The sequence below is a fragment of the Macrobrachium nipponense genome, chromosome 14 (assembly GCF_015104395.2).
Source record: "Macrobrachium nipponense isolate FS-2020 chromosome 14, ASM1510439v2, whole genome shotgun sequence".
Classification (NCBI taxonomy): domain Eukaryota; kingdom Metazoa; phylum Arthropoda; class Malacostraca; order Decapoda; family Palaemonidae; genus Macrobrachium; species Macrobrachium nipponense.
Window position 1 is genome coordinate 35,208,547 of NC_087207.1, and position 14,149 is coordinate 35,222,695.

At 39.4% G+C, this 14,149-nt stretch overlaps 1 protein-coding gene across 2 annotated transcripts in view; it reads right to left on the minus strand.

Annotated features, from left to right (window-relative positions):
- Window positions 1-5,763: 5,763 nt before the first annotated feature.
- The window catches only part of LOC135226460 (glycerol-3-phosphate phosphatase-like), a 182,075-nt gene continuing 173,689 nt past the window's right edge, over window positions 5,764-14,149 (minus strand). For both annotated transcript variants that reach the window (XM_064266055.1, XM_064266053.1), the window contains 2 exons: window positions 6,349-6,490; window positions 5,764-6,218 (listed from right to left, as the gene is read on the minus strand). In XM_064266055.1, coding sequence (XP_064122125.1) covers window positions 6,023-6,218; window positions 6,349-6,490 — 338 coding nt within the window. In that variant the 3' untranslated portion in view covers window positions 5,764-6,022. The remainder of the gene's footprint in view (window positions 6,219-6,348; window positions 6,491-14,149) is intronic.

A 14,149-nucleotide genomic window follows, 5' to 3' on the forward strand; every position in this document is an offset into this window, starting at 1 on the left:
ATAAGACATATTCTTCATTTTCTCTTTACATATTACACGCATTTAAAATCTGAAAGCACCAGCGTATTCAGGGTGATTTTATTGTTTTAAAACACAAGATTTCATTTTATCTTGATCTCGTGAATTATGCAAAATCCGATGATGAATAAAAACAGGTATAAAGAATGAAATGTTTCTCCCTTCACTTCTACTCGTTGTAATTCCTTTGTATTTTAACTTATTGATTTCAGGAAAAGATTATTTAATTGTACATTTAATACGAATCCTTAGGTATGACCAAAACTTTCCTATCTTTTGTAAAACGTGAGATAAATGAAGAAATGTAAACATATTGCTAGTTTTCTAAGCTACAAACGAAATATGACCCACTGAGCGAGCAGTCTGCCTCCCGCTACTAGCCAATCAGGCCGCCAAACAAACGTCTCGTAGGCGCAAGAATCTACCTTAAATGAATCGACTATAGTGATGAAGATAGGAACTCACTACAAAGAAACCTGAACATATGAATGGGCAGAGGTAGATAGGATGGTATTTAACTTTGATAAATCTGAATCAATAAATTATGGAGATAAAGAAGGAATTCTATATACATATAGGGGACCTAATACCGAGACAATCACAAATAAGGAAGTAGTTAAAGACCTTGTGTGATGTTGAATAGGAACATGTTATGCAACGATCAAATAGCAATACTATTGGCAAAATGCAAAGGAAAATTGGGAATGTCATTTCGGCACTTCAAAACAAGAAAAGCCGAACACATGATTATGCTTTATAAAATGTATGTAGTACATAGCCTACTTGAATATTGCAATATGATATGGTACCCACACTACCAAAAAGAATATTGCACAAATAGAGAGTGTACAAAGGTCCTTTACAGCTAGAATAGATGAAGTAAAGGATCTTGACTAGAGGGAAAGACTACAATTTTTAAAATTATATAGTCTAGAAAGGAGAAGAGAACGCTACATGATAATACAGGCATGGAAACAGATAGAAGGAATTGCCGAAAATATTATAGAGCTAAAAATATCAGAAAGAGCAAGCAGAGGTAGATTCATAGTGCCAAAAACTATACCAGGAAAACTAAGGAAAGCACACAGGACATTAATCCATTACAAACCAGCATTGACAATGCAGCATCTATTCAATGTGTTGCCAGCTCATCTGAGGAACATATCAGGAGTAAGCGTAGATATGTTTAAGAAAAAGATTGACAAATATCTAAGCTGCATCCCAGACTATCCAAGACTGTAAGATGCAAAATATATCGGAAGATGCATTAGCAATTCTCTGGTAGACACTAGCGGTGCCTCACACTGAGGGACCTGGGGAAACCCGAACGAGCTGTATGGTCTGTAAGGTAAAGTCTCCTCGTCTGATAAAACTGGCGACAAATCATCTTCCTCTCCTTTAGGAGCCGTTGCTTTCTTCAGGAAACCCGTGAGCTCTTGAAGTTGGTGTTTGAACGGACCAAAAGACGACTCGTCTACCAAAGCACTAATCGTGGGAGTTGAAGTCGTGGACGTCAAAGAAGTGGCAGTCAAATGGATCATCCTAGAAGACGAGTGACTTTGCAGGTGAGGCACTACGAGCTGCAGGAGGCAAACGAGTTGAAGCTCCTTTCAATGAGCTACGAGAGATGATCAGATTGTGTTGGTGCTAGAAAGCAACTACAGTAGTACCTCGAGATACGAAATTAATCCGTTCCGAGGCGCCTTTCGTATCATGAGGTTTTCGTATCTTGGACCACATTTTACATGTAAAATGGCTAATCCATTCCAAGCCCTCCAAAAACACCCCAGTAAATTTCATAATAAAGCTAAATTGACCTATAAACAATGAAATACTACAACAGTTTGGACCATTCAATACCTAAATTAATAAAAAAAAAATGCAAAATATAACCTGTAAATAAAGTGTATATTAGTGTACATGGTAACAAGAAATATGCTGTACGTAAAATGTGGAAGCTTACCTTTCGAGTGAGGCTACGTACATACGTAACTATCCAAGGAAGATTGCTTCTGCCTACTTTTCACAATGTTCCTGTGTGAGCCTTTTCGGGGGGTGTCTTCTACAAATGATTGCACTTTATGAAAAGCGGCTTTAATTTCTGCCTTTTTTTTTCTTTTGTACATGTGTACGTACGTACACTTAAAAAAATATATGTACACAATTCCTGTGTGAGCCTTTTTGGGGGGTCTTCTACAGATGATTGCACTATGAAAAGCGGCTTTAATTTCTGCCGTTTTTTTTTTTTCTTTTTTTGATTTTTAACTTTTTTTTAACTTTTTTTTTTTTTACTTTACGTAGGTTTTTTTTTTTCTTTTTTACAGAATTTCAACTTTCTGTTCTTTCTTTGCACCTCATGACTCTGTTGGCCCTGGTGTCCATCAAAACCCTGTTCAACCAAATGCTCTCTCTGTAACTGATTGGGGTACTGAATGTTCGGCTGCTGACCCTCAACATAATCTGAAGTGCCTTGATTATACGTACTGGTATGCATGTTGTAAATGATTGGTCTACACCCTCTGTTCAGCAGGGAGTGGCTATTCTACCAATCTTGCAAAGTTTCTAGTTATCCCATGAGAGAGACCTTGATCACTTATCCCATGCGAGAGATCTTGGTCACTTATTTCGTACACATTGACGATCCCGAAAACGAATACCTCGTGCGTACTATAACAATGCTGGTACCGAGTGGCCAAAGCACGCCACCACGTATACATAGTAGATGCATGATGGGAGGGACGCTGGCCAATAGGAGAGAAGCATTTCATGGCCGCGACTAGCATCAGGAACCAATGGGAGAGCAGGAGGATGGTGGCGAGTCTACTAGTACTAAGATGGCGGCGCGCCGCGCGATTTTCAAAATTGTTATCCGGGCGAATCTCGGACTTTCAGAAACCTTTCGTATCTTGAAAACTTTTCGTATGTAGAGCCGTTAAATTTTTCGTATTGGGTTTCATAACTTGGATTTTTCGTAAGTTGAGCCTTTCGTATCTTGAGGTACTACTGTATTGCCAGTCGGAAGTTGACTGTCTGGAGAAGGCTGATGTGAATCCCGAAAGACCTAAACAGGTGCAAAACTGCAGGATGACTGAGGACTCCACTGCTCCTTTGACTTCTTCGCTGGCGGAGTCGTACAGTCCACAAACGAAGCATGCCTCTTCAAAGGTCACGACACCACAGCACGCCGCATCTGTCACTTCTTTCCAGGCGACAGCACATCCAATTCGGAAGAAAACTGCACATCACTAACATCAATGCCCTTCCACTGATGTTTAGTCGAAACCCACGAGTTGACAGGCTCAATGGAGTCAGCAACTGCCCATGGGCAAACCCCCCGTCGCCCATCAACGTCCGGTATGTCTTCTCCCGGAAGCGGGGGAGCAGGACAAGGACCTTCGTCTAGGAGAAATGGGGGGATGGACAGCCACCTCCTTAGACTCAACAATGACACTTGGCACATCACTAATCTTTTCAATTGCATTCAATTTTTCAATAAAGGCACAAAAAGACAAACCCAAATCCATCACAGATTTGGCCAAAATTTCAAACTTCTTGTCCATTTTGGACTCTTAAGCTGGAAATAAGTGTTGAATTGAAAGCATAGGCTACCTGGACTGGGAGTTAGTGGCAATGAAGTAGGAGGACTATCAATAGGAGAGATGTTAGATAACAGAGGGGAAGAAAAAGACGACTTCTTTGCCTCTAACTGCAAGGAAGTGGCAAAGGAGCTATAGCAATACTGTCTTACTCTCAGCTAGAAGAGCCGCCTTCCTCTTTCTATCTCTTTCCATCTTCTCTAAATGAGACTTAAAGTTCTTCCACCTTTGCTCATCTAAGTCCAGACACTCAATGCAGGTTGTCTTTGCTACATACCTGTCCCCTACTGATAACAAACTAAAGTCTGACATGCTGAAGCTAGACTCTATTTAGCTAAATGAAAGCTAAAACGCAGCTAATCAAGAAAAAACCACTACCAAATTGTACTTCACCAAATATGACGAAAAACCGCAAAATGGAGATGAAAAGTTGAATGCAAAAAACCATCAATGTTACTCCGTGGCCAGCAGAAAACGAATTGACGACAGTTAGCTCAGCAGTACCGGGTACTATTCCCGAAAGTGGGCGGGTCCCATATCACTTAAAACTAATGATAGCAGTGCCTCCACTGCCAAATAATTTGAATTTTCGACTGCCAGGTAAGAAAGCTTACAGCTTTGTAATTGTTTGGTAATAAGTCACATATGTGAAAAGGACAAATACAACATAAAACCGTGAACTTTATCGTGGGAGAATATAGGTTGTGTGAGAATGGCCATACCCTCTCCCCATATCCACCTGGGTACTGCGTACCCTTGTTCCGTAAGTGACCAGTCTTGCACAGGATACTCCATTTACAAAAGGTGTACCGTTTGTATTACTGTAAGAACAATTAACATTCTTAACTCTCATAGAACTGGTCAAACAATTAATGCAAACCAAAAACAAATAGGCAGAAGTTTGAAAGGACGTCCAACCATGGTGTATGCATACAAGGAGTCTCACAATGTGGCCTACAAAAACTAATTTTAAATAGATAATAGATTAATACAAGGAGCAGGTAATAAATTAATTCAACTAAAAAAATAAGGGAAACAACACAGTTGTATTTATGCATCTATGAAATGGCTGGTGTTCTTGTTAAACTTTTAAGAAGCATCATAGAGAGCATCAAAACAAGAACTCAAAGCTTGGAATGGATGAAGTTATTCATGAACTATGAAAGTAACTAATGCTCACTTTTAACCATTTAGCTTATTAAATAAATACATGAAAAGAATTGGTAGTCTGGTTTCCATTTTGCAAAATGTGCATTCCTACCATTTGCTTGAGAATTAGTCTACCACTTTCCTACTCTACCCTATCATCAATATCTAAAATGTGAAGTTTGTAGCTGTTGGTATTTTACTGTTATTTTAATCTTTTAATTTTCATCTGTAAGGCAACAGTTGTTATTCCCTTTTTCCAGTCTTTATTCTGTTATCTTCAGTAATATTACATATTGAAAATATAAAAAAATAGGAACATTCTGCACAAAAATGCACCAACATAATTTCACACACATGGATGTATGCAAACAGAGTTTTGCACCACAAAAATCTGCAGACTACGGGGAAATATAATGTCCCCTTCATAATTTACTCATACAAATTTCAGTAATTAAATTACTCCAGTAATTGTACTACACTGAAAACCTTATCTATTAGCCTAGCAACGATGAATATGTATACCAAACTATTTATCCCAATAGTAAAATATCAAAACAATGACATTGATGAAATCTCAACTAGCAAGTACAGTGGACCCCTGTATTCACGTTCTCCAGATTTGTGGACTCACACATTCGCGGATTTCTCTCTGGAACATTTCCCCGCATTATTCGTGGAAAATTCGCCTATTTGCAGTATTTTTCTACGAGAAATATCCACAAATTCCTGTTTTTTTTATCAATTTCATCATAAAATGCACTTTTTGTGATAAAACTATAAAAAAAAACCAGGTATAAAAATTTTTAAACGGTTTTTCTTGAGTTTTTACTAACAAAATAGGAGGTTGAAAGCATTTTTATAAGGGTTCCAACTATTTGCAGGTTCTAACTAGTATTCATTGGGGGGGGGGGGTGTCTGGTACACATCCCCTGCAAATACAGGGGGACCACTGTATACTGAAAGTGAAAAATGTCTATGTTTAATTAATGAACAAAACCATAAACTTTACTATGTAGTATTCATTAAATCCATTGTAACAACCAAATTATTACAGTACATAATGGAAAATTTCAATTGAGAACATTTTGTTTAAAACACTCCACAACAAACTGCTTAAGTGGCTTGAAATAAAGGGAAAAATTATAAATAATAATTATCTATAATGAATAGTTTAGTTATGAAGGACAGTTTAACCAGACCAACTAGATCATTTCTTAGCTCTGACATGGCTGGCATATATATATTAATCTGGTTTAATTTTACCCTCTATAATTTTCATTGATTAAAGTCAAAATATCACCAATTTCTGGAAGGTAGTAATCAGCCAACAACTTGTGCTGTTCTTCATCCTCACTTGCACCCCAAGCCTCAAGGTGTTCCATCTCAGTGACACCGCTCAAAACAACCAGTGTAATCAAACCGCAGTTTTTGCCAAAGAGTATGTCAGTGTTGCATCTGGAAATAACACATAAATTGTGGAAATGAACTTGAGCAAACATATTTTAATAGCTGAGGGGCTTTTATCTTGACAGGTATGTCAATTGAAAGAAAAGAAAAAATGAACTTAGGTGTACATTACACTTACCGGTCACCAATCATCAAGGTACGTGATGGGTCCAGACTATTCTTGCTACTAATAACTGTGAACATCAGTCCTGAAGGTTTTCCCATAATAATAGGTGGGCGCTCAGCTACTGTCTCAACAGCTTTTAGTAGACATCCAGTCCCTAAGGGTATAACTCAAATCAAATATAAAAAATTTCGATTAAGTTCCACAGATGCAAGCCTTTTATATTTAATAAGTGTACTGTCGGCCAAAAAACTCGTGGCAGAGTTTCATAATTTTTCGTTCACCTGCCTGACGCACGATTCATGCCTTATTTATCTATTTTTCTTTTCAAAGATGGAAGAAATCACGTGTAATGATGTTAAAAACAGTCACTGATATCTTTAGAACATTGTGTTATGTTATTGTGTAAAACTATTTTTCATATAGCAAAATTGACGTGAACGAAACGAAGTGATAAAAAACGTCATATCACAACCATAGATATACATTACCAAATAGATAGGAGACTCCTATCACTAGTAGTATCGCATAAACAGTCCTTAAATTATCATTTCAAAATTAAGTTGAAGGTAGTTGAACTATTCCATTTGTTAAATTTTACAGAAAACATTGGAATCTCACAAAATGCTATCAAATTTAAAAACAAAAAGAAAAAAAAAAAAACGATATCTTAACAGTGTGAACCAGGCGACCTCACTCTATTGCTTTCGATGTTATGTGCACGGGAATCTAATGTCAATGTGTCATTTATCGGTCTAAGAAACATCCCTCGATGAGCGAGAGAATTATTGCACTGCATTCGGTGCAAGTTCCTGTTGGAGAGATATCAAGAAAGATGAATAAAATTGTTTAATGAACGGCAAAATTTAGAACATGGGCCTAGAGGTGGAATACCTCGAAGCACCACATGAGAGCAAGACAATACAGTAGTGGTAAATGTTGCTGAGGCAACATTCATTTGTGAACTTTGAATTCTAGGGCCTCGTCACGACATTGCTGAACCAGGAATCATAACTAGCTCTACGCTTATGACTGGTGTCTGATGAATACTTCAGATGGAGAGGAAGAGATTTTTAAATCTACACTTGAAGTCTTTGATAGTTGTCTAATGAATAAGTCTAATGAATAAGCAACTTATCTTTGATGGATGAGAGATTCAGTTAGGCTTACTCTTTTTGTTTTGTTTTTTATCGGTGGCCAGTGAATACCATGGATAGGGAGGAAAACGGTTTCAATGATGCATGCATTTTTTTTCTTCAAAACCTAAAGAATACATTTTATTGGGAGATACTTTATTAACATCGGCCTAATCCTTCCATCACTCCTATGCGCCACCTCCGCTCTCTTCTACATCTCAGGCGACTCGTTCCGACTTCTTGCTACGAACTCCATCTCAAGAAAGCATCGCTTAATGTTAACGGTTATTTTGAAATTCCCCGCACCGACAACGGACGCCTTAAAATGCATGTTTATAAAATATTTTCTATTCAAGAAACTTTATCTTTCATTCCACAAAATATGTGCATACACTCGTGTTACACCCTGTAGCCGTCAAAGAGCAACCCTTGATTAAAGCAGGTTTTTCTAGAAAAAAAAAAAAAACATTTGAAATAGACTTAAAGGAGAACGTCACCTTTCATATTTCTTATCCTTTCAGCTACTTATAATTTGCTTATGGTAGTAGGTCTAGTAGGTATACATGTGAAACTAATTTGAATTAATTTCTATTTAGAAGAAATGAATAGCTACAGAAAGATCAACCTAAGAAAGCTTTAAGGAAAGTAAGCCTTCTTAAAGTATTCGTCAGTTTTGACCCCCACAGCTTTCCAAGGTGTCCAAATGAAACAGGATGATATGCAAGGAATTCGATAAAAAATAAGACTGAATTATATACGTTTGATTTTTTTATGATTGTTTTTGACTTGAATAGCTAGGAGGTCTGAATTAATTATGTTAAGCAATTATGAAAAGGATAAGAAGAAAGGAGAACATGGCTAATAAAACAAGAATAACGGGAATAGTCAAATAAAGTAGATTTGTTTAATATTAATATATATATATATATATATATAGATATATATATAATATAGTATATATCTATATATATATATATATATATATATATATACTAATATATATATAGTATATACTATATATATTTCGATTTAAATATTCATTAATATTACATATCCGAGAGAGTATGCTGCTGTAAATAGACCTAGGCTAATCATGTGGGAAAATCAGAAGTCCAATTTAGGCCCACTAAATGTGTCATGCAAATTATCTTATTGATCAAGGACAAGATTAGTTTAACTAAACATCGTTTTCAAAGAATGTTAACGCCTTGATGTATTATTTATCGGCTGTAGGAGACAAAATGACAACACCCAGTGCAGTACGATATGTTGAGTCAAGACTCGAGCGGCAGCAAAGTCCACTTCAAAATCTTCGGTATGCTGTCTTGAAGCTAAGTTGAGAATAAAGTTAGAAATTGTGAAACCATCGGTATATATTTTCCTTACTTTGCAAAATAATTATCTTTAATACGATGAATAAGTCTACTGAGTTCTAATGTAATTTATTTCAAGTATAGCACCTTTGAAAGGAAATGTTATTTATTGTTAATTAAATAATCTGACACCTGCATATGGCAATATTTCCATAACGAACAATGAATTAAGAAACTACGCCAATTCTTCGTTGCCCGTCTGTACATACAAGGTTAAAGATAAAAGCACCAAGTTACTCTCAGCTGCCCTCAGTAATACAGTGTTGATTAGAGGCTGTGGGTGTAATCTTCAAACTCACTTGTCAAATCCTCACATTCCTGGAAACCTTGAGATGTATACCAGTAGCAGTGTATGGGAGAAGAGCCCTTCCAAGAAACATAAGAGGTTTGCAAGAATGGATAATTAAAATTTTTTTGAAATTTTGTACATATTGACTAAAATTATAAGAGCCTCTTATTCTTATTCATGCCAAATGTTTGTAGTACTAGAAAATTTTAGCTCCAAACTCCTACAGTCCTAAACTTCATTTTATGATTGAAGATCAGTGATTACGTAATCATCAACTTCTATGCTGTACTGCATGGGGATTGCAAAGGGCTTCTTTGAAATTCTGCACTTATATTTTTCCTGTTCTTTATCCCCTATAAATCTCTAGCCTCTCATTGCATAGTTCTCATGCAAGTAGGTCTGGATATTCCAATATCTGGTGCTTACAAGAACCCAGCTCACACCTAATACTATTCTCCCCATGCTGGTACTAAGGGCAAGTCTAATCCATCTCCATCTCCCTTTTATCTTTCTCTTATCTACATGTGGGATTTCCTTAATTTCCCTGAAGGTATAATTTCTTACTCTGTCCTGCCATCTGTCCCCTAATACTCTTCAAGCTTTATTCTCTGGTTGACAAAATCTTTATGGTACAGTTTTTTATAATACAGATCCATGTCCCTGTAGCAATACAGATCATACGAAAGTACTACGCTAAAGTTATACCCTTAATGTTGCATGCAGTTTCAGCCTAGTATTTGATTTCCATATCTAATTCAGCCAATGGTCTAGCCACAGTGGAAAGGGAAGGCAGAGATGCCTTCGCCACTGCCTGGTGAACATGCTGGTCTTTGTCCACCGCAACATCTACCTGTTCTCTGTTGAAGAGGGATGTAGAAGCCAGCAAAGGTCTATTTTGTAAGGCCAAAACCAACTCCAAGCCAAGCGACCTGGTTACTCAAGAGATGACAGCGTCACACCTCTTAAGAACAAGCTTTGCCCACAAGTTAGCAGTCTAGTGGGTCAGGTAGGTAATAACCCTACCCCCAAACTGACAAAGTCTCCCAAAAGCCAAGACTTCCCCAAGGCCGATGGCCCCAGAGGAAGCAGTGACCTTAGACACTGTGAAAGACCACAGGTCTAACCAGGATACTTGGAGAGCTGCCATGGCAGAAGCTTCCAACGTCGCTGCCTCCTGCTGAGAGAGAGATACTTTCGCTCATCAGGTGCTGCAGCAATAGACCCGGACCGAGGCGAACTAGGTCCGGGTCCACCTGCTTGGTTGGCAGAGGCCTTTCCAAGGGCGTGTAAAAGCGCCTCTGGTGTGGTAGAGGAGGAGGAAGCAGTCTCTCCAATCAGTTGGACCTAAGTGAATTCTCTTTTTCTGATACAAGATTATTCACCTGGTCCAACACTGTCGCCCAAGGCTGACCACAGAAGTCCCGAGATTGTTGTGCTGAAGTATCAGCGGAACAATCTTTGCAAAGGTCCTCTGTATATCTTGGGGGTGTCCATGTCTCTTGGCAAAGGAACATTCAGTCTTTCCAGAGATCGCTTTTCCCATATACTTAATTTAATTTGACGACTTAACCGTATGTTCGATGGAGTCCTAAAACCCCAGGGACGTAGGCTGCCACTGCCGAATCCCATGGAGAGGGCTCTATGGAATTTCTGCTATACACCTCGCCCCTCCCGGTGTAGCCCAAGGAAGTAGAAGGAATAGGAGAGGTGGCTCGGATGCTCTCACCCCTCCTAACAGCACTGCTGCCAGGGGGTAGTGAGTCGCGCCCATGAACCAACCTGCGGTGGTGACAAGGGCAAGATTGCATGGACGAGGCTCTTTCCCAAGGAGAATGCATTTGTTCTTGCTGTGCTGTAGCAGCACTGATTGCAGGACTGGTAGCAGCGCTGGTGGGAGCAGCACCTATGCTAGCAGTGACAATGTTCCCTGCATGGCGAGACCGAGCATTATCCTCACCATACACCCCAGCACTCTTTGAGGCCAAAGCCTCTAACGAAGCAGTCTGTACAGTGGACCTCCTCTTTGTCTCTCCAGATGCCTTATACTGAGGGAAAGAGACATCAACCATGGCTCCTGATGAAGAACCAGGCTTGGTCTTCGCAGGTGGGTCTGAGCCACGGCTTAGTCCCCTCTCTTACCCCGTGCCACTGTCATGATGGACAGCTGGCAATGCCCTTGGAACTAGGGACTGGAGGATGAACCTTGGTTCGTGCTCCAGAGGCTCTAGCCCCCGGGGCAGAGTCTTGGTTCCCTCTCCCGAAGGAGTGGGAGAGCCAACTGCCTTCCTGCCGGAGGGAGGACCCAGACCCTTAGAAGCCTCAAGGTAAGGTTTCTTAGGAGGCGGAGAGGCTACCTTCCCCTTCTTAGATCGTAAAACATTGGAAGGGGGAGGTGAGAAGGCAGCAGACAACAACGAAGATAAAGACGAAAATGACACCTTCCTCGATCTCTTCTTCTTCGACAGCATCTGAAGGATCGTAGTCAGGGCCAACTAAGGAACATCAGCAGGAGTATGTACGGGTGCTAGCAGCACTGCTGGATGCATGGTTCTGATGAGCCAGCAGTGCTTCTACCAAAAGAGAGCCCACGAGTCCTAATAATCCCACCAAGATGGAAGACTGAAGAATAGCAAACAACAGTCTGGTAGAAAGCGGTGGAAACATGTCCTTCCACAACGACGGCCGAAAGCAAATTGGAATGTTTATGTCCAGTTGGAGGGACTACCAACAACTGGACCAGTAGTTAACTATCGAGCCGCCTTGCTTGAAGAATTCAGCATCAATGTCCAAGCTACGCCTCAACCATTTCCTATTGTAATATGTGTTATAATATTAAAGTTTCTTTTTTTTCCACAAAATATCCTTGTTAAATAGGGGCACTTTTCATAGCCTCTTTATGCTTTATGAATGTATATCATTATTGGCAGCAATACCCATTAGGAGTACTGTGATGGTAATTGCTTCACAGCAAAGAAAGTTAAAGGAAAGGGGAATGCATTTTCGAGAAGTTCGGCAGTAAGGAGGCTTTCGTGCCAGTGTTGGAGGTGCCTGTTATCATAACGGTTCTAGAATCGTCGGGCATGTTGTGGAGCGCAAAAACGCGCCAATGTTACATGAGAAACGCCACGATTTTCTGATGTAATACCTCGTCTAGATTCATCTAAGAAGTTCTAGAAATCCCTGGAGTCGGTGACGTTCGCCGTAGGATCCGCCCCCAGTGCCGTATAAATACAACGAATGAACTTTGGAGAGCAGTGATCGTAGAAGAGAGAGAGATCGTAAAAGAGAGAGATCACCAGTTAGTCACAGAGCCACAGATCAGATTATCAGTGAGAGAGCAACAGCAGTGATCGTCAGAGAGAGACTAGAGACGAAGGAACCGACGAAGTATCAATCAAAAGAAGAGCTGTTCGAGAGTTGGTTGGATATTGGTCTAGTCGTCTTCAGGCGTGGTCTACCGTGTTATCTCGACGTCGAGCAGACTTCAGAGAAAGAAAAGGTCCTGTTACAGGTGTTGGGGAATTCCTGCCTTACAAGAAGATTAGTTTCTGCAATTCGGAGTCAAGAGGACGTCCTCAATCGCCGATCTACTTTTATGAAGCCAGCGAGTCGAATTGCCAAATCGATTAGCAAGTATTTTAATTGCCTCGCTGTTCCCCCAGTTCATGCAGTGTAAGATTCTATCTTTTTATCTAAATAGGAGATACCATTCTGCATTTACCTTTGTTAGTAAGCTTGTAAATAAACCTTTGTTGTGTTAGTGTTTCTTTCTATATTCATATCCCCAGTTTCAACTGTTTGTGTTGATATATAATTTTTTTTTTATTATTTCATATTGAACCTGAAGCGAACCTCTCTCAGAGGCCGTAACATAGTGTCGACCTTTAACCAGGATATTTCGACACCATAACATTGTCTCTGAGATCTCGGAGTCTGTAACATTTGTGGCGACCTTGCCTAGGATATCAACACCACAACAGATTGAAACAGGGAGGATATAGAAAGAATCAGAATGAGTGAGATAGTGAAAGAGTTTATTGAGTTAGGTAAGCTACTAGGTCTAGAGGGGAATGATCTCTGTGAGTATGTTGAAAGGAAAGAAAGAGAAAAGTATGAGAGAGATGAAAGAGCAGCTGAAAGGGAAATGCAGCAAGAGAAAGAGAGAGAAGCGATGAAAATGCAGCAAGAGAGAGAAGTAATGAAAATGCAGCAAGAGAGAAAAATGTTGGTAATGCAGCAGGAAGAGAGAGAGAAAGAACGTATGCATGCGTTGGAAATTGCCCGGTTAAGGGAAAGTACTCGTAACAGTCGGTCAGGCGAGAACGAAAACGAAGCTAATACGTTAGGTATGAGTGCAGTGCTAAAATTAGTACCAAAGTTCGATGAGGAAGATGTTACGACATATTTCATGTGTTTTGAGAAGTTAATGGAATGAGTAGGTTCTCCTAAAGAAACGTGGACTTTATATTTCCAGTCAGTTTTGAGTGGTAGGGCACTTACTGTGTATAGTTGCATGTCTAAGGAGGAATGTGATAATTACGATATCGTGAAAGAAACCGTTCTTAGCACATATAGGTTAGTACCAGAGGTGTACCGTAAGAAATTTAGAAATTTGAGAAAGGATGAAAATATTACGTATGTAGAATACGGTAAGAAGTTAGATAGGCTGTTTTTTGATTTGTTAACTTCTGCTAAGGTTGAGGATTTTGATAGTTTGAAGAACTTAGTGTTGTTAGAAAACTTCAAAGATAACGTATCCCCTGAGATTAAACTTTATATATAGTGGATAGGCGAGAAGTATCTTTTGCAGGAGCAACTAGGCTAGCTGACGAATATAGTCTAACTCATAATTTGAGTGTTAGTAAGAAACGAAATGATCCTTCGTCTGGTAGAGTACAAAGCAGTAAAGGTTTCAGTCCTAGTAATAGCAATGCGAGTAAAAGTGACTATTCCTGTTATACATGCGGAAAACCTGGTCATACGTCTAAGGTTTGTAAGAGTAGAATGGCATCTAGTGG